The 19,816-nt window shown below is 41.1% G+C and overlaps 1 protein-coding gene across 4 annotated transcripts; it reads left to right on the plus strand.

The window, feature by feature from the left end:
- Positions 1-19,160, plus strand: LOC311265129 (glutathione synthetase-like). 4 transcript variants are annotated; one of them, XM_084366478.1, is made up of 13 exons: positions 1-141; positions 11,250-11,394; positions 11,817-11,962; positions 12,105-12,180; positions 13,807-13,946; positions 14,141-14,260; positions 15,399-15,479; positions 15,557-15,634; positions 16,139-16,205; positions 17,176-17,370; positions 18,111-18,192; positions 18,337-18,526; positions 18,650-19,160. In XM_084366478.1, exons 2-13 carry the CDS (start codon positions 11,260-11,262, stop codon positions 18,771-18,773), a joined length of 1,434 nt encoding a protein of 477 aa, XP_084222604.1. In that variant the 5' UTR covers positions 1-141; positions 11,250-11,259; the 3' UTR covers positions 18,774-19,160. The 4 variants fall into 4 exon arrangements, with proteins under 4 accessions (XP_084222604.1, XP_084222606.1, XP_084222607.1 ...); XM_084366480.1 differs by lacking the exon at positions 1-141 and adding an exon at positions 2,538-2,557; XM_084366481.1 differs by lacking the exon at positions 1-141 and adding an exon at positions 5,352-5,371.
- Positions 19,161-19,816: the final 656 nt, after the last annotated feature.

Here is a 19,816-nt window from a genome sequence, read left to right on the forward strand (position 1 = left end):
GTGGCGGTGCAGAATCTGATTTGGTGCCAAAACATAAACCATCCTCCATTATTTGGAGGTATTTTGGATTTAAAAGGGATTATGTAAACCAGAGCGAGCTGTTGTGCAGGTCGTGCTTGGCGAAAATTGCGACGAAGCAAGGTAGCACAAGAAACATGTTTCACGTACACACACACACACACACACACACACACACACACTACACACAAACAACTACCTCTGTTCTGTAAGTAATGCATTTTCTGCATACAGTTATTGTCATGTATTATGTTGTAGTATTGGAGTCACCACTAGGTGGGGCTATACGATTACAAGGACTGTGTTGTACAGTATATGTTGAAGAAGCACTGGTAAACACTGTTCAGTCTGATTCAAGATGGCTCCTCATTGACTACTAAACATTACATGGTGTCAGAAACGAGATTTAAAAGACAAAAGAACCCAGAAAATGAAAAATGGAACTTCAAAAACCTCCAGGAACATTGAGCCTAGAAGGTAATCTGTCTGAAAACTGGAGAGTCTGGATTCAAAAGTTCGACATATATCTCATCGCTTGTGGAATAGCAGAGAAGTCGGAGAAAGTAAAATGCGCCACGTTTCTCCATGTTGCCGGAGACGACGCCATCAAGGTATACAACACGTTTCAGTTTGACGACGATGTGGATGATCTGGACGTATTGAAAGATCTATTTAAAGACTACTGTGAGCCTCGAAAAAATCTGACGTACCAGAGACATTTGTTTTTCACGAGAGCGCAAGAGAATACAGAGTCTATTGATGCATACGTCACAGATTTAAAAAACAAGGCAAAAGACTGCGAGTTTGGAGAATTAACCGAGTCATTAATAAGAGACAGAGTTGTGTGTGGAATCACAAATGACCAGATCCGAGGCAGACTGTTGAGAGAGCCGGAGCTGTCGCGACAGAGAGCAGTGGACATTTGCCGTGCTAGCGAAGTGAGCCAAACTCAACTGAAAAAGCTACATGAAGAAACTGAAGTACCGGTTCAGAAATTACACAAGCAAAAAACATATGGAAAAAAGGAAAGACCACAATTCCAACCAAAGACAGGAAAAACACAAGCAGACTGTGGTAAATGTGGATATAAACATCAGCCAAGAAAGTGCCCTGCATTTGGCCAAACCTGCAACTCTCGTCACCGAAAGAATCACTATGCAAAGATGTGTATGAGCCGTGGACGGAAAATACAAGGTATTGAATGTGACACAGAACGTGATGATGATATGTTTATAGGGACAATTGAACTGAAACGAGAAGAAAAGAGCCATGTTAACAGGCTAGACAAAGTAAAAGAACAAACAAACGATGACTGGACTGCAACACTCAACATAAACAACCAGACACTCACTGTACTGATAGATACAGGTGCGAACTGTAATGTCATATCCAAAAGAGAATTGGATGCACTGAAATTGACTGAAAAGAACCTGAACAAATCTTGCTGTAAATTAGTGGGGGTTTTTTTGGGAAAAAAGTGAAGCCATTAGGGCAGAAGACCATTACATGCAAATACAAAGACAAAGAGTTAAAAGTGGACTTTCAAGTCATAAAGCATGATACAAAAGCAGTCTTGGGAAAAGAGTCTAGTGTTGCATTTGGTATGGTGAAGAGGATCTATGCAGTGGAAGAAAGAACACAGACGGACTAGGCTGTGTCCCGGGAGTTCACCATATTCAGGTAAACCCAGCTGTTACACCAGTGATTCATCCTCCTAGAAAGGTCCCAGTAGCCCTGAAAAAAAGATGTGGAAAAGGAGTTAAAAAGGATGGAAAACCTCGGTGTCATTGAAAAACAAACTGAGCCTACGGAATGGGTCAACAGCATGGTGACGGTTGTGAAACCAAACAAAATAAGAATATGCCTCGACCCTCAGAACTTAAACAAAGCAATACAACGAGAACACTATCCTCTGAAAACTGTGGAGGAAGTTGTGGCTGAAATGCCAAGAGCAAAGGTCTTCTCAGTTGTGGATGTTAACCAAGGCTACTGGCAGATCCAATTGGATGATGAGAGCTCAAAACTATGTACCTTTAACTCACCCTCAGGAAGGTACAGGTTTAAGAGGCTTCCCTTCGGAATATCTTCTGCCCCAGAAGTATTCCAGAGATGCTTGTCACAGCATCTAGAAGGACTTGACGGAGTCGTCAACGTGATGGATGACATTCTGGTGTGGGGTGAAGATAGAGAGTCACATGACAACAGACTAAGGAAGCTGTTAGATCGACTGAGGAGTATAAACTTGAAACTAAATCGAAACAAATGTAAAATTGGACTGAGTGAAATCAGCTACATAGGGCATGTGCTGAGCAAAGACGGACTGAAACCTGACATGGATAAAGTGCGAGCCATACAAGAAATGCCTCAGCCAAAAGACAAAACAGAGCTTCAGAGATTCATGGGCATGGTGCAGTACTTAGCAAAATTCATTCCAAACCTTTCAGAAGTATCGGCACCACTCCGAAAGCTGCTAGAAGGAGAAACCACCTGGCATTGGGAGAGTGAACAACAAAAAAGCTTCACACGACTGCAAGAGCTGGTGAGTAACGCTCCTGTGTTACAATATTATGATGTGGAGAAGCCTGTCACACTGTCAGTCGATGCCAGTTCAGGTGGACTGGGAGCAGTGATCCTACAAGAACAACATCCAGTGGCATACGGCTCAAGGACACTAACAGAGTGTGAACAAAGATACGCTCAAATAGAAAAAGAGCTGCTGGCAATCGTGTATGGGTGTGAAAAATTTCATCAATATCTGTTTGGCAGATGTGTTCAAGTTGAGTCTGATCACAAACCATTAGAGACTATATTCAAAAAGCCACTCCACAAAGCTCCTGCAAGGCTGCAGAAAATGTTAATGAGACTACAGAAACACAGCCTGCAAGTGTCATACAAGCCTGGTAAAGAAATGCTCATTGCGGATGCATTAAGCAGAGCCAGTTTGAGACACCACACACAGGACGGACAGGAGGACGAGCTGGATGTGAGCTATGTAGTCCAACAGTTACCTGTTTCAGAAGAAAAAAGTCAGCAGTTCAAAAATGCAACAAAAGAGGATGAGGAACTTAGTCTGGTCAGACAAGCAGTACAAAATGGATGGCCTGAGTCACGGAGCCAAGTTCCAAAGACGATCCAAAAGTACTGGACTTTCAGAGAGGAGTTGACATACTCAGATGGTCTACTGTTCAAAAACTCCAAATTAGTTGTTCCTACAAAGATGAGAGAGGAGATGCTCGAAAAAATTCATGAGGCACATATGGGAATTGTGAAAAGTAAGGAACGTGCAAGAGACATTTTGTTTTGGCCAGGAATGGCAAAACAAATTGAAGAAGTTGTGCAGAAATGTGCAGTGTGCAACAAACATAAAAACAACAATCCCAGAGAGCCCTTGATACCACATACAGTTCCTTCAAGAGCATGGTCGAAAGTTGGAATCGATCTTTTCCATTTCAACAACGCAGAGTACATCATGTGTGTAGACTATTAGTCAAAGTACCCAGAGATTTCAAAGTTAAGTGGTACTACAAGTAAACACATCATTACAGCACTCAAGTCTATTTTTGCCAGACATGGTGTACCTGATGAACTGTTTTCTGACAATGGGACTCAGCTGATAAGTGCAGAAATGCAAGACTTTGCGACCAGCTGGGAGTTCAAACACACAACCTCGAGTCCAGAGTTTCCACAGTCAAATGGACAAGCCGCAAGAGCCATACAAACGGTAAACAATCTGCTGAAAAAAGCTCAGGAGAGCTTCAGAGACCCTTACATTGCTCTTTTGGAGTACAGAAACACGCCATTGGACGGGGTGGGGTATTCCCCCGCGCAGCTCCTTATGGGAAGAAGGCTGAAAACAAAAATACCTGTGTCAAGGAATCTGTTAAAGCCAGGAGTGTACAGACATGTACGGAGCAGATTGATGAACAGACAAGAAAAGCAGAGACGCTACTCTGACCGTGGAACAAGGAAACTCCCTCTGGTGGACGTAGGAGAAAGAGTAAGAATCAGACAGCAAAAACATTGGCAACCTGCTGTTATACTGAAGAGACATGATCAGCCAAGGTCATACATTGTACAGACTGACAATGAGCAAATCTACAGAAGAAACAGGAGACACATTCTGAAAACCAAGGAAATGTCAAGTTCACCACAACAAACACGTCATGAGACTGTGGAAAGTGTTCACGATTCGTTGCCACTGATGGAAAGCGGAAAGCAGCCGGCAGGAACTGAACCAGGACAGATGGACTACCAAGAAAGTCACATGCCTGCAAGGTCTCCACCGCAAACACCAAAGTCATCAGTGATAACAGAGACTGTGAGCACTGATCATCGCGAAAAAACTTCACGTTTTGGTAGACCTATTAGAGTTCCTTTTAGGTACAGGGACTAATAGCAGAAACTGTGTAATGTTCAAATATGTTTACTGAGAAGAATTGTGTTTAAGTAAAAAAAACAAAAAAAAAAACAAATGTAAAGAAAGCAGAAATGTGTTCTGTTAAGTTCTAACCTGTTTATTGAGCAGAACTGTGAAAAGAAAAAAAAAAAAAAAGCTAAAGAAAGGGAGATGTCATGGATTATGTTGTAGTATTGGAGTCACCACTAGGTGGGGCTATACGATTACAAGGACTGTGTTGTATATGTTGAAGAAGCACTGGTAAACACTGTTCAGTCTGATTCAAGATGGCTCCTCATTGACTACTAAACATTACAGTTATGTTTTGAAGACTAAGATGTTGCACTATTTCAATGTTTCACCTTCCACCAGCTGCAGCATATATTTGTTATTTATTGTTAAAGCAGATCTGCAGTAAAATGTTTGATTTATTTATTGGTGACTTTATGTTATTGTTGATGACTGGCAGTGAGTTCTTATCAATAAAACTGCACTTTCCACATTCTCTTGTATTATGATGTTTTTATTTTTCTGAAAAATGCTTGGTTTTCACCGAACCCGTAGTCATATCGTATCGATATCGAGATATCTGGCATGAATATCGAGATATGAAATTTTGTCCATATCGTTCAGCCCTAGTCTAGAGGTCCGTTGGATACCTCTCGAGTTCCTTACAGACCGCATTTTCGCTGGCTGGTAGACTCAGTCTCAGAGTAATGCTCAGTTTGACTGGGGGGGTGGATGGAAGTTTAGGAGCTGAACAGCCTTGGGCTCAAAGGTTGCTCTCCTCCTCTGTGTTCTGCAGCCCGGGCAGCGGAGCCGGCGTCCCGAGGGGAGCCACTCAAATGCTGGGAACAGAGCGTGAGAGGCGTCCTGAAGGATCCTGCACGCTGTCCTCAGTGTTTGCTGCTCTGCAGGCGTGTCCTGTTTTGCAGGCTTATGGAGTGGAACCAGCAGGTGATGGAGAATGTGATGACACTCTCTATGAAGGAGTAATAAAATGTCCGTAATGTTCTTATTTGCCCCAAAAGTATTGCGCTTCCTCAGGAGATACTGCCGCTGCATTCATCTCCTGAGGATCTCCTCAGTGTTGGAGGCAAATTTAAAAAAGTCAAAAATTGTGCCCAGGTATTTGTACTCTTCCACAAGCTCTACATTCCTCCCGTGGCTTGTGTTGACGGCAGCGGCAGCCAGCTCCCTCTGCTTGCTGGAAAAGGTCACCACCATCTCTTTGGTCTTCTCCGTGTTTAACTCCAGGGCGGATTTATCACACCACTCCACAAACACATGCAGCTCTGAGCTGTGGTGATGTGAAGGGCCTGAGAGCAGGGACACAAGAATGGGTGGACCTGCAGTCATCGGTGTAAAAGATGAAGAGCAGAGGTGAGAGGACGCAGCCCTGAGGGCAGCCTGTAGAGGTGACTGAGACGTCGGAGAAGGTGTTTTTGACCAGCACCCTCTGTGATCTGTTGGTCAGGAAGTCTGTTATCTACAGGATCAGCTGGTTGTCCAGGTGGAAGTGGGTGGAGAGTTTCTCTGCTGTGGCTGTAGGGTGTTGAATGCAGAGGAGAAGTCTGCAAAACAGGAGTCTGGCTGTGGTGTTAGGTTGTTCCAGGTGATTGTGTACCGTGTCCATGATGAGTGTTTTGGCATCATCAACCCCTCTGCCTGCATGGTACATGAGCTGGAGAGGGTCCATCAGTGGGTCAGCTACCGTGATGATGTGTCTTTGTATGACCCTCTCCATAGCCTTCATCACAAGAGAGGTGAGAGCCACAGGCCTGAGGTGGTTCAGAGTTTAGACTGAGCTCTTCTTGGGGATGGGGACCACTGTGGAGTGCTTCCATAGCTGGGGGACTGTCCATGGATCGTTGAAACAGGAGCTGAAACACGACCCCCAGCTGTGTTCTCCTTGGTCCTCCTGAGGGCTCTCACCACCTCCTCCGTGTTGAAGAAGAGTTCAGCTGCTGCAGGCTTGAGGGAGGAGATGCTTGCTTCTAGCCGGGTCGTGTTGTCTATTTCGAATCTTGAAAAAAAGGAGTTGGGGTCGTTGGGGAGGGATGCCGGGCTGCTGCCGGCCACCTGGATTGTCCTGTGGGTGGAGGGAGGAGTGTTCACAGCGGCCATGTTCTTGATCCTCTGCCCAGCTGAGCGGAGGTTCCCTTGTGTAAAATTTTCCTCCACCTTGTTCTTATATTTCAGCTTGGCATTTTTTATGGCTCTCTGTTTACCTCCTTTTTTCAGATTTGGTGCCAGTGAAGAATACTCTTTTCTTTTTATTGAGAATTACTTTGAGTTCTTTAGTTATCAAGGGTTTATTGTTTCGGAAGAACAGAATATCTAGCACAACTTCAGACAGCAAGAATGGTTTAAGTTGACTAACTAATGATCAGTTAAGAAGGACGAAATAAACCTTTTTCATCTTCAAGTTCAAATCCTTTGTTCAATTCTTAAAAAACTGTATTAAAACATCAAGTTTAACACATCAAATGATAATGTCTGTCCATGGCTGTTTATGATTTCATAATCAAATGTTTGATCTTCTCTCATGTTCTCTCTCATGATTTTGGAGAAAGACAGCTGATTGATCTTGGTCCTTTTCCGAGGTTGAATCAGACTGATTCAGTTCAAGATACTAAACCACTTTTATTGGACTCCAGAATGTTGAGGCTTTAACCAGAGATAATGCTCATCTTTGAAATGTCACAGATATGAAGGAAGCTTTATGAATACGCTTTGGGAAAGCCCTTCAGTTGAGTGTTACTGGAGGAAGGCCCAGGATCTTGCCAGATTATTCACAAACTGTGGGGTCACTTAAAAAAAACTACTTTTTGTTTTGCTCTTCCCAACCAGATCTGGGCCAAACTGGATCCATGCTCATAATAACTTTGATGGTTCAAATAGATGGTTTAAAACCTGTCCAGAAGTGAAAACCCTCTGGTGGATTGGAATGAATGAGAGGGCAGGGATCAAAATATTTCTCTTCTTAAAGTATTTTATTGCAACAACGACAGGAAGGTCTACTTCAATGAGCTTAGGGTGTCCAACACTGCATACAAAATTAACTGTATCATACTTTAACTCTTAAAAAAAAAAAAAAAAAAAATCCTGATCCTGTGCTCACACTGCAAGGTGGTTTTCAAAATGATGACTTGTGGGAAGAAACTGTTGTGTGATGGATCTGCAGTGATGTTTCCTGCTCTTTTGCTGACTCTGGAGACGTATTTGTCCTGAATGGTCCTCACACACACACACACACACAGAGTGAGCTTAACGCCCAAACATTTGTGATGTTGTCAGAGTTCAGCACATTGTCTACCATCCTGTGTCAGTTCAGTACGTCCATGACTCCAGTGCTTTTAGATAGTGAGCATTCAATTGATGATGCATACTGGACGTTTATTCAGACAGTGAAAGGCTTGCTCTGTTCGGCTAGCTTGTACGACAGCACGTAGCTAACTTTCGTTGCTGATTCTTGAGTGGTCGGCTGCTTTGTAAATATATTCTGTCTGGAAATTAAGCTGGAACGCAGTTTCAGGGCTTTGTCTTCTCTTTCCCGTGATGATAAGTTTGCGGCATAATTAGGATGCTTGGTTGAAAAATGTCTCTTAATGTTATATTCCTTGAACACCACAATACTCTGCTGGCATATCAAACATACTGCCTTTAAAGCGACACGTGTGATGAAATATTTAGATGTCCATTCATGGTTAAAAATGCTACATTTAGAGTCAAGCTTTGTCTTTTTTGAAGCATTCATGCTTAATCAATCATTTCTCTATGTTGACAACCGCTATTGTAACTCGAGGTGAATGACAATGAAGATTCATTAACGCGCTGCCCCTTATTGATTTTTTGGAGATTGTGATATTTTTTAGAGGAGGTGGCGCCGGATTGGGCCGTTTTTTTGCCCATGTGTGTTTCATAGTATTGGAGAGACAGTGGCAGAAAACTAGGTACGGTAAAACAAACATTTTCCAAATACATGGTTAGATGAGTTTGGTGTGAGGCTGGTAAAAATGGGCTGGGTGGACAGGTTACACTGGTTTGTCTTTCATTATAATCTCCTTGGCTTTTAAGACCAACGAGTTGTCCCTGTCACAAATCCACCATACTCATGTGTTTCTCACATAACAATGATAATAATTATAGCTGCTGCGCAGCGATGGGTCGGGTCCGGGCTATTTTTGGCAATTCTGAGCAACAAACAGGAGAATAGGAAGACAAGACAGTTGACAACAATGCTCATTTTGGACCACAACTTCTGGAACCAAAGACTGTCATCTATCACTCTGAGCTAATTGGCAAGTGGCAATACAACAGTGGCTTCACAAATTGAGTAAGCCATTCACTGTTGCGCAGGCAGATTTGAAACCACCGTAAAAAATTCAGTTATCAAGACAAAAATCTGAAAATACACATATTGCAGCATGGAGATGTTGGTAATTTTAAAAATGATTGATTTGCTCCATAAGTGAATAACTGGTGTTTAGCTATGTCATCATTGCATTGACTCCAATTGTTCACATGAAAGAAAAATTAAAAATGCTGTGAAAAATTCAGTTTTTGAGGCTCAATTTTTGATAAATCAAAGGAGGAGAGAGGAAATAGGTTTAAGAAGTTTTACAGTTTTTGAAAAAAAACTGAGTGATGTACTTCATAATTTTTAATAGGTTTAAATGTACAAAAGTTTCTTCAATATTGAGGCTACAGTTTGATGAAAGTTCTGAAGCTGTAGCAAGTATGGTTGATTTGTTATGAATTTTCAAAGTTTTGAACTTTAGACGCTTGCTGTAGCACCACCATCAGGACTATTGGCTTGGGTTTACAGCTGAGGTAATCTGGCATGAGACTGGACCTTTGTGCAAAAATTGGTTAGCTTTCGTCCATGGTCCAGTCCAAGCTATTTGTTTTTATTTAATTTAGAGGCTTGCTGCGATGCCACCATCAGGACAATGGTCTTGTGTTTCATGTTGAGGACATCTGACATTTTGATCTGTTATCATCATCATCCTTGCTGGGTCTTGAACCCACAACCCCTGATACCAAGCACCAGCTCCTAACTCACTGAGCTAATTGGCTGGAAGTGAGACCTGCTGTGTGGCTTCATTTGTCGACTCAGGGAGTCACTGTCCGGGCAGCTGTTGTCAAGGCAGATTTCAAAAATGGTCAAAATGTCAGAAATTCCTTGACTTAAAAAAAATCTGATAATACATAAATTGCATCTTGACAGCATGGAAATGTTGGTGATTTGTTTTTAACTTAAAGTGTTTTGCTTCATAAGAGAAAATTTGATGTTTAAAAATGCCACTCTTCCATTGACTCCAGTTGTTCCCATGAGAGCAGAATTCAAAATGTTCTCAAAAATTCAGTTTTTGAGATAAAATTCTGATATTTGCCAAACTCCATCAACCATGACTGCAAAATATTCTCAATTTTTTCAGGAAGATTGAAAATGTATTTAGCAAGAATTTGATAGTATATGTTTACAGTACTGTTTACAGTCAAACATTTTGATGCACTGTAGGCTTAATTTTTGATAAATCAAAAATCCGAGAAACAAGTTTTGTGGAGGACGGTCTGAAGATGCTCTCTAGCAAGTTTGGTGACAATTGGGCAAAAATTGTGGGAGGAGATAGGTTTTATAAGTTTTACAGGTTTTGAAAAAAACTGAGTGATGGACTTCATAATTTGTAATGAGTTTAAGTGGACTAAAGTTTCAGCAGTATTGGGGCTACAGTTTGGTGAAAGTTTCAAAACTGTAGCATGTACTGTTGATTTTGTAGGTATTTTTAAAGTTTTTAAATTTAAACGCTTATTGTGCCCCCCCCAGGAGGAATATTGACATGTCCTTGGAATTAAGTAAATCTGGCATGGGGCCAGACATTTCTGTAAAGTTTGGTGAGTTTTCGCCCATGGGAAGTATGACTTCCTCGGAAGAAGAAGAAAGAAAGAAAGAAAGAAAGAAAGAATTCCTAGGAATACAATAGGTTCCTGGCAGCTTAGCTGCCCGGACCCTAATAATAATAATAATAGCTTGGATTTATGTAGTGTTTTTACATAGTATGATAAATGTGACACAAACAAATAAATTGAAACAAGTATGAGTGTCTGCTGGTGAAGCAGAGTTAATAGAGGTTTTAGGCTGTAGTAAACAGGTTGTGATTGAGGAGTTTTTAAAAAATGCCCAGAGGTGAAGCGTTAGGACGTCAGCAGGGAGCGCCTTCCAGAGGCTTGGGGCTGCTACCCCGAATTACATACCTGTATAATCATGCTTTCAAGCCAGACAGACTTGTTTGCTCTGTCTCCCACCCTCAGTATATCAGCAGTGTTGGTGTCAAAGAATGTGATCTGTTGTGGAGGAGGCACAAAGTGTGGCAGGTGTGTAACTCCAACATTTACCAGCTCTTCCATTTGTCAGTGAATCCCAAAAGGCACCCAGGTTATCACAGCAACAGCAACACATCGCATTCATAGCCCATACTTCACTGTTTAGGTGAGTCTGTGAAAAGCTGTGGTGTTGTTTCTATTCTTTGATTAATTCTTGTGTACTCTCTCTCAGGTGGGGTACTGTTGACATTTAAACAGTGACAATACTTGTACCTGGAATTCAGTACTGGTACCCAACGGTACCCTTTTCTGGTACTCTACTTTATGTGTAATAACAAAACTTTAATACCAGTTTTTGTATTTTTGTGATGAAAAAAAGTATCCGTAGAATAAGTCGCAGACATGAGGAGAAAACACACAAGTGAAGGGCAGTTTTTTGCAGTGCACTCTCAGTTTTTATTTCATCCATTTGTTTCCTGAAAGGTTGAAGTGTTTCACTCCACAGATCCATCGCGATGGCAACACAAGTAATTCTCCAGCAGCTGATCACAAATCCTGAAAGACTAAATGATCTAGTGGATGAAGCAAAAGATTTGGCTCTACTTCATGGGATTATTCTGCGCACACATGAGACGCCCAATTCATCAGAGGTAGGGGCATCCACATGGATTTGTCTTTTTTTTTTTCTTGACTGGTCACTAAAAATCACACAAAAAGATTATCCATCAAGGGTGAACATAGCATAATTGGGGTTAACTTTGCCCATTAGAAACCCACCCAAGACAAAGGTTGTCTGATTAGGTAACCCAAGAATAACATTAAGACAAGGTCAAAACAACCTGTTGATACTGGATAAAGTTAGACTAGAATCAGTGATTTTTATTGTGTAGATACTGTAGAGTGTAGATACACAGCAAAGTGTAAGGTGTTGAGGTACTGAGGTCTGTTACTGCATTCGACTTAAAAGGACAGCTGCCACAAACAATAATATACCACTTGTTTAAAAAAAAAAAAAAATCAAGTATTTCTTAAATGATAAAGAATGTGCTCATACATTTACTCCTGTTTTCAGGTGGTGTCCTACGCTCCATTCACACTCTTCCCCACACCGGTGCCTAAAGCTGCGTTCCTCCAGGCTCTGGCAGCGCAAACTCACTTCAACACACTGGTGGACAAGATCAGCCAGGACCCAGACTTTCTGGAAGAGGCTCTAGCGAGGTACAAAGGGAGTGTTAGTGGCAGTGTTGGTGATTTGGTAATGCTAAACTTTACATGAACCCCAAAAGAGCGTGCAATTCAAAAGTGAGATGCTTAATCACTGATGTATGTTGTTTGACGATTTGTCTCCTTCATGTCACAGTACTATCCAGGCAGATGATTTCACTGCTAAGTTGTTTGACATATACAGACGTGTGCAGCAGGAAGGTCGGACACAGGTGAGAAACCTGTTTCATAGTTAATGATGTAGAATTTGAAACAGCATTTTCACTCAAAGACTATAGCACTCAGCCCCGAGCTTGTTGGTTCCTACTGGAGCCTTAAGGCATGAGGAAACACTGAAAAAAATGTTGGTTGTGTTCAAACATTACGGGCTCCAACAAAGTTTGGGCGGTTTTTGGTCCTTTTTGCTACAATGGCCAACAGGCGCTGTGAAGGAGACATCGTTTGTAGTGTAGTACAGGGTTGGTGTCAATGTGTAAGCCTGCTGTTAACCGCAATGACAAAGAAGTGTTTAGTTCAACCACAAGAACACTATTTAAGTTTCACAAGGAACACTTTATTTGAGTTAGGGGTGGAGAAACCAAAGTGTTTTTCTTTGTTTGTTTTTGTTCTCAACAAAAAAAGGAGAGGACAATAGCATAACAGGTCTGCACAAACAATTTGAGCTGACTTTCCCTTTAAATTCATGACGGCACAGTAAAACCATATGAACATGGTATGGTCATAGCCAGGGTCATCCTGAGCAGAAATCCATTGGAAATCTTCACTAGCCTATGAAGAAAAAGTGTATTTTGGCTGGTCAAAGTTGAATATTTAATATTTTTATATATTATCCTTTAAATAAATCAATTGTACAGTAGCATAACTTCAACTTTTAATTAGATTTCATATCATGTGCAATATAATGTCCTTTTTACACTCGTACAGTCGCACCATAACATCACGTCACATTAACAAGCATCAAATTGAGATTTTGCTCACTTTGCACTCAACCACAGGCATTACTATGAATAACGACTATATTCCGCTGTGTTGATCGATATAATTAGGCATATCTGATGTTTTGTTCTCCATATCGGCATTCTTTTCCATTTACCACCAATGACAATTGCTCGCCTGCCGTATACGCCAAAACTGTTTTTTAGCTTCTTGGTATACTTCCTGGTTATGCGGCCCACTGAACATGCCTGGTAGAGTTTCTGCTGCTGGGCCCACGCTGCCTGTAGTATTTATATTGTGATGACATCACAGATTTTTAAATCTCTGGGCAAAATTGTAAGCAAATCTGGCCAACAGCCTATATCTAGATTTTTAATAGAGCGCGGCAGGGATGACACATTTTTGAAGACTAACCCAGAGGTTAGTATCACCCTGGTTCCTTTGACAAAAAGCCTATGGGATTTTTCAACGTTTTGTTCAGCGAGATAATCTTCACTGATGAACACCACTTTTGTGATATTTGAAGCATAAAGGAGAGACTGCCAGAGGCAAAAAGCTAACATTAGGCTATAACTGAACTACATCGCAGTTGCATGACTTCATTGTCACCACCACTAAGCTTCCTACTGCATTATTCTATACACACATTTCCATAAATTGATCAATCTACACATTGTAAAGTTGGAGTAAGAATTGCAAAGTAATGAGATAAACACTGACTGAAACTAAACTGACAAGACTCCCCAGTGATCAAGATGAGATGACATAGTCTTACATGATTTATTGATCATTATCATATTTAGATGCGATGCTATCTTTGTAGTTACATAAGAATATTTGTTCAGCTGGGTCTGCAGTGGTGGATTTAATGAGTGAAGCTGTGAAATGTTTCTTCCTTACAGTCCATTGCTGTGGGTTTGATCCGCCCTGACTACATGCTGGATCAAGGGGAGGGCGGGACTTCTTCCCTGAAGCAAGTAGAGATCAACACTATTTCTGTTGGTGGATTTGGCGTGACTGACTGTCTCCCTGAGGTGCACAGGTATCTGAGAACATTTAGCAGTGTTGTTTAAATCCGTTTAACCACAGGAAAGGTGTGTTGAAATGAATGGTTGATTAAATGAATGGTGAGAACGGTGTCATATGTCACTTTAAATCAACTCACTGTGCTCATTACTCGTTTTTCTATCTGTGATTTCCATTTATACAAAAATACGGCTCTCCCTGATTTGTCAGGCACGTGCTGAGGTCAGTTGGTCTTTTGAAAGAGAGCGAGTGTGTCCCGGATAATAATGACAGGACTGCAGGAATGAGTGCCGCTCTCGCCAAGGCCTGGGAGCTCTACGGCCAACAGAAGTAAGTGTAGTGATGGTGGAGGTCAGAACACTGTATGTGACACCAGTGTATCAACAAAATCTCTTGTGTCGAGTTTTTAAAATCACAGCCAGGATTTTTGTTTGTTTGTTTGTTTTATCCAATGTTTTTTCCAGTTCATATGAATGTGATTTGGTAAAGCGTTTATGCGACATTAAAACTCTAAGTGTAAAAACTCGGCCTTAAATTAAAGATGCAATGTGTAGGATTTAGTGGCATCTAGCAGTGAGGATGCAGATTGCAGCTGTTGCCTCCCTGGTCGGGTGGGTACAAGGGAGAGGTGTGTTCATAAACCCTGCAGCCGGATGTAGAAACAAAGAGGCAGAAAACTTTAGCGTGCATTCAGCATGTCTGCAGGATTTATTCTGCAGTGCATGCCTCTAAAGGGTTTCAAGTTCCTCCCCAGCACTATGCGCCATCTAGTGACCTGTCTGAGTATTGCGTTAATAAGTAGAGCACAATGAAATTAGCATTTAATCACTATTTGAGACATAATAGAATAAAAACATATATAGGGGTGTCCATTTTTAAACCACATGTCTATTTTTAACCATATTTAACTTCTTTTAACCATGAATTAGACCTTGATCACATACTGAACTGCAGTCTCTATGACCTTTTAAACACTTTTTTATTCCATGTTTTTAATACCTGCATTGACATTTTTTTTAACCCTTTACACAACCAACAACAAATCAATCCTCTAAAAATGCAAAGACTCAAAAGGCCCTCCCTAGCGCCAGTGTTTGGTTTGTCCATTCTTGGCTAATGAAAGCTCAGTGATTCTCATCTTCAAGTCATTATACACTAATGGAAACATAATTATGAATATTATTATATTCCAATTCTGCGTCCGTCATTCCCCTAAATCATACACACTGCACCTTTAACATGTTTTAGTATGACAGAGAAAAATCCCATGCTGTGGGTTGCGTTCTGTGCTGTTTGCATTGATTTGTGTTGTCACAGTGGTTCTAATAGATTTAAGGACAGAATTGAAAGAATTGTTCTTTTGCTCTAGAAGAACATTGCCAAGAAATCTTATTTGTTCACTTAATTTGATCTTTATCACTGATTAAATAATGATACATCAGTAATAAATGTGATTCTCTTTCTGCAGGGCAGTAATCATGTTCCTTGTTGAGGAGTTCCAGATCAGCAAACTCAGTCATCGCTACATTGAGAAAGAGCTGTGGAAGAGGTAGGGCCAAAGGATTGAAAGGATATGTGATGACATCATCAAATGTCACATTTGTTCAACTTTTTCTTTCCGTGCAGGAATATTCCTGCTATCAGCAGAAAGTTTGAGGAGGTGTCCAGAAGAGGATCACTTGATGATGACAAGAAATTGTTTATGTGCGTATGCATATATTTTTTATTGCTGTCGTTGAATTGTAAATAGTAAAGAGTGATAATGGTATGCAGAGTGTTGGTTGACGGAGCAATTTGCAAGATATGGCCAGCATTTAAGTTCAAAAAACTAAACTGAACTTAAATTATTAAATTAAATTAATAATAAATTAAATTAATTATTTAATTAAATTATCAACATAGTATGAAGAGACAACAGGGTCAAAGATTTCAATGTACTGTGTTGCAGGGATGTTTACTAAAGGTAGTTCTTTGTACCTGAAGAGGTGATAGTCTGAAGTTTCTCTCTTTTACTGAACTAAAAAAAGCAAACTTCATTCAAACTCAACATGAACTAAAGAAAACTCACCATAGCAGTGTTGGTTTGTCTTTCACTTCTGCTGCACGCCTCTCCTGTTTCCGTCTGACATGTCTAGTCATCCCAGAAGTCATAGTACTTAATATGTCAGTTCTGGCATGTCTTAATGCTTTTTAACTGTAACCCTGCAGAGACGGACTGGAGGTAGCTGTAGTGTACTACCGCTATGGCTACATGCCAGAGCACTACACAGAACAGGTAAGATATGAATATTCCTAATATTTGTGTTTTTTTAAAGCTGCGTTGTCTCTTTTTGGGGGGGTAACTTGGAAGCAGCAGACATAAGCTGTAAACACAGTATTATATCATTTTTTACAAAAGTTGATCAGGCAATTGCTGCCTGTTTGCACAACCGGCAGATACGGAGCACCTCTTCTGTTCGAGGACGTCTTAATACAATTTCCCAACTTTCTTAAATCATTTGTCTTACCAATTTTGGAAGATTTGAAGAAATAACAGCAACAGCTACCCTTCTTGCAAGGTGTGAGTAAGGTGAGTAACTGGAACAGAATAGAGCCTCCCCAGCTAACATCAGCTAGTTAACATTACGTTTACCGTGCATAGTCTTTTGTCGAAACGTTAACAATACAACTGAAACGGCTAACGCCTTGTTAGATATAACCAGCAGCGTTGAGGAAGAGGGTTGATGCTTTTCCCAAAGCTGTGTGTCTGGGACTTCTTCGTCTAAAACTACAGAGGCTCTGTGTTGATGAAGGTCCTCAGTCATCCAGGTCATGGTAAATCTAAGTGCTGTTTCGTAGCAACTGGACTTGTTTCAGTTTCTTGAAGACATTTCACCTCTCATCCAAGAGGCCTCTTCAGTTCTAACTAACTGGCGGAGTGGCAGGCTTTAAACTCTGTGTGGGAGTGTCCTGACAGAGTCGTTAAGGACACGTGTGAGCTCTGAGTTTCAGAGTCGTTAGGGCCGCTTGTGGGTCGTTGATCCGACCGGCCTTCATGTGGGTTGCCAGGGCTAGGATTCATCACAAAAGCTTACATGTCCAGTCACGTAACTTTACAATATTTGTTGTCACCTGATTACTTGGTGTTTCTTTCTTTCTAGTCCATGTATTATAGGAAGACTTTTCTTCTTTAGAAAACAGTCAAATTGCTGGTAAAGGAATATCTCCATCATTTTTATTCACAAACATCATGTATGTTGTAACAGGCCTGGGATGCTCGTCTTATGATGGAGCGCTCTCTGGCTGTAAAATGTCCAGATATCGGCACTCACCTGGCCGGAACCAAGAAGGTGCAGCAGGTGCTCGCCAAACCTGGAGTTCTGGAGAAGTTCTTCCCCGACCAGCCCAAAGTAGTGGAGCAGATCAGAGCGACGTTCGCTGGCCTCTACAGTCTGGACATGGTGAGAAGATAACACATGCTACACAGTTGTTTCATCCTGTTATGTTGCAGAGATGGAAGGGACCTGATACCACCTCATTAAAGGTGGCCTGTAGAGTTCTTTCACGTTTCTTACAAAAACACATTTTTGAAGCCTTAAAAAAAGGATGAATGCATTTTAGTCATCATAAACCTACTACTCTCAAACTATGGTGGTATGCCAGCTCCCTCTACTGGTACGCAGAGGAACCCCAGAAATGTTTTTTTGAATATGAAATAAATTAATTTATAAGCGTGTACTGTTTGTGCTCTGACTCAGCCACATCAACATTAAAAACTTGCACAGCCTTCCTCCTCCGAAAACAAACACGAGCTGCTGGAGCTACAAGGCTCGGTTACTTTGAGCGAGCTGAAGCAAGCCAGAAGGCGAACTTCACCTGTGCACGTGGCACTTCGTAAAATGATGTTGCTGTAGCTGATTTAGGGTGTTGCTGTTCTTTTTATTTCAGTGAAAATTCTCAAAACCATATCTGCAGTAAGGTCAACATTTTCTTCATAGTTCCAGGATTACCTGTTGTTGCAGAGGGGACTTTAATTAATGACACACAAAAAGACACACGAGTGACGATACTGCACATAGACAGCTTTTGTGCCGGGAAGATGTGTTGTGATGCTCTCTTTCTCTTAGTTAAGGTAGCACGTTTGAAGATCATTTAATCTGTCTTTGAAACACAACAATGTGACATATTTTTTTTGCTCCAGGGTCCAGAAGGTGACCGAACAGTGGCCATGGCTTTGGCCAACCCTGATGAGTTTGTCCTGAAGCCTCAGAGAGAAGGAGGAGGTGAGACTACATCAGCACACCCTCTAAAAAAATGCAAGCATATGACATGTATTGGTATTTCTTTACAAGTCATTGAATGTGACATTATGTCATCATCAAAATGAAGGCTACACCTGACCTCACGTGTCTGCCTTACCACTTCAGGGAACAACTATTTTGGAGAGGACATTGTCCGAGTGCTGCAGGAGGTTAAAAGTGACAAAAGGAGAGCTGCTTACATTCTGATGGACAAGATCCATCCCAGAACAGAACAAAACATCGTGCTGAGGAGAGGACTTCCACTCAAACTCACCTCTGTCTGTTGGGAACTAGGAATCTGCGGAGCCTATGTGAGGTATAGTCTACACAGAGGCGCACTGCATGCGGTATAAATAAAATAGATTACAGGCAAAGATTGCTTGACAATCTTTGCTTGATTATTTGCATTTGATCATGATGTATCTGTGTCTCCACACAGGCATGAAGGAGAACTGTTTCTGAATGAGGTTGCTGGTCACATTTTGAGGACAACGGGCATCGAACACAATAGTGTGGGGATAGTTGGTGGATTAGCAGGCTTCGACAATCCGCTTATCATCTGAACACTGCTTGGGAAACGTTTATATTTTAAAAATGTGTTTATTAGATAACAGACAAACATAAATTTCAACTAAAACCATCATATCACATGTTTGAGGTTGATTGGATTAACCTCCACCTGAGTAAGCCAAAAAAATAAAAATACTCCTAACATATGTTTACAATTATTATGGAGATGGAGTCGGTTTTATTTGACATCTTATTTCTACATTAACTATTGCATTCAGTCATTGTTTTTATGTTCATTCAGTGTCTGTTTTCATGTGAAGCCCTCAGTGCACAAATAAAAATAGTTTTTCCTTCCTTTCCTTGCTGCACAACTGAAAAGTCTTTCTGCATTTGGTTGTGTTGTGTGTATTTTTGTAAACATAAAATGAATGTCACTCTGACGTCCCGATTTTCTATCTTGCAGCAAATTGCAGTTTCACAGTCTGAACACTAGGTGGCAGTAAAGCCAAAGCTATTTTCCAACAGATGCGGTTAATACACACCTGCAGAGTTCGTACAAGGCAAACAAGGCAACAGGGTTAGTGTGAGCCTTGTGCATTCTGCCTCCTCTGCCTGTCAACAGCATGGGCGCGTGCTTTGAGATTAGAAGAAGGCAGCACAAAGCCACAGTGCTACCAATCTTTTGGTAAACGTTGCAATGCAATAATTATGAAGTCATTATTTACAAAGATTTTACGACTTACGTGTGACAACCTGACCTGAAGTTGAGAACTGTAATTGTCTCTATTTCTACCTTGAACAAGACAAATGTGACTGAGCACTAAATCGATGCTTAAGTGTAGGAGTTATTGCATCAGTTTTTTTCTTCTTTAAATAAATCCAACAACGTTCTGACATTTTTTGGGCCATTTTCTCACTATATTTCCCAGTCTTTAAAAGCTTTGTGTTTTCCATACAGGTTAAAGGAGACTTTGAATTCCTGTGGGCAGTCAATGTTTCTCCGAACGCCGGCATGTTCACATTTGAACGTGTCCACGTACCATTTTGAGATTTCTACAATACAATATCATTTTGTAATCGCAACACACGTGTATGA

Source organism: Pagrus pagrus (assembly GCF_965226575.1).
Source record: "Pagrus pagrus genome assembly, chromosome: 11".
NCBI classification, from domain to species: domain Eukaryota; kingdom Metazoa; phylum Chordata; class Actinopteri; order Spariformes; family Sparidae; genus Pagrus; species Pagrus pagrus.

Bases quoted from the DNA above. Each gene is read 5' to 3' on its own strand.
- LOC311265129 (XM_084366478.1), top strand. From the start codon at position 11,260: ATGGCAACACAAGTAATTCTCCAGCAGCTGATCACAAATCCTGAAAGA. The intron at 11,963-12,104 runs GTACAAAGGGAG...TTCATGTCACAG, and splicing joins CTGGAAGAGGCTCTAGCGAG to TACTATCCAGGCAGATGATT. The intron at 18,193-18,336 runs GTGAGACTACAT...TTACCACTTCAG, and splicing joins GCCTCAGAGAGAAGGAGGAG to GGAACAACTATTTTGGAGAG.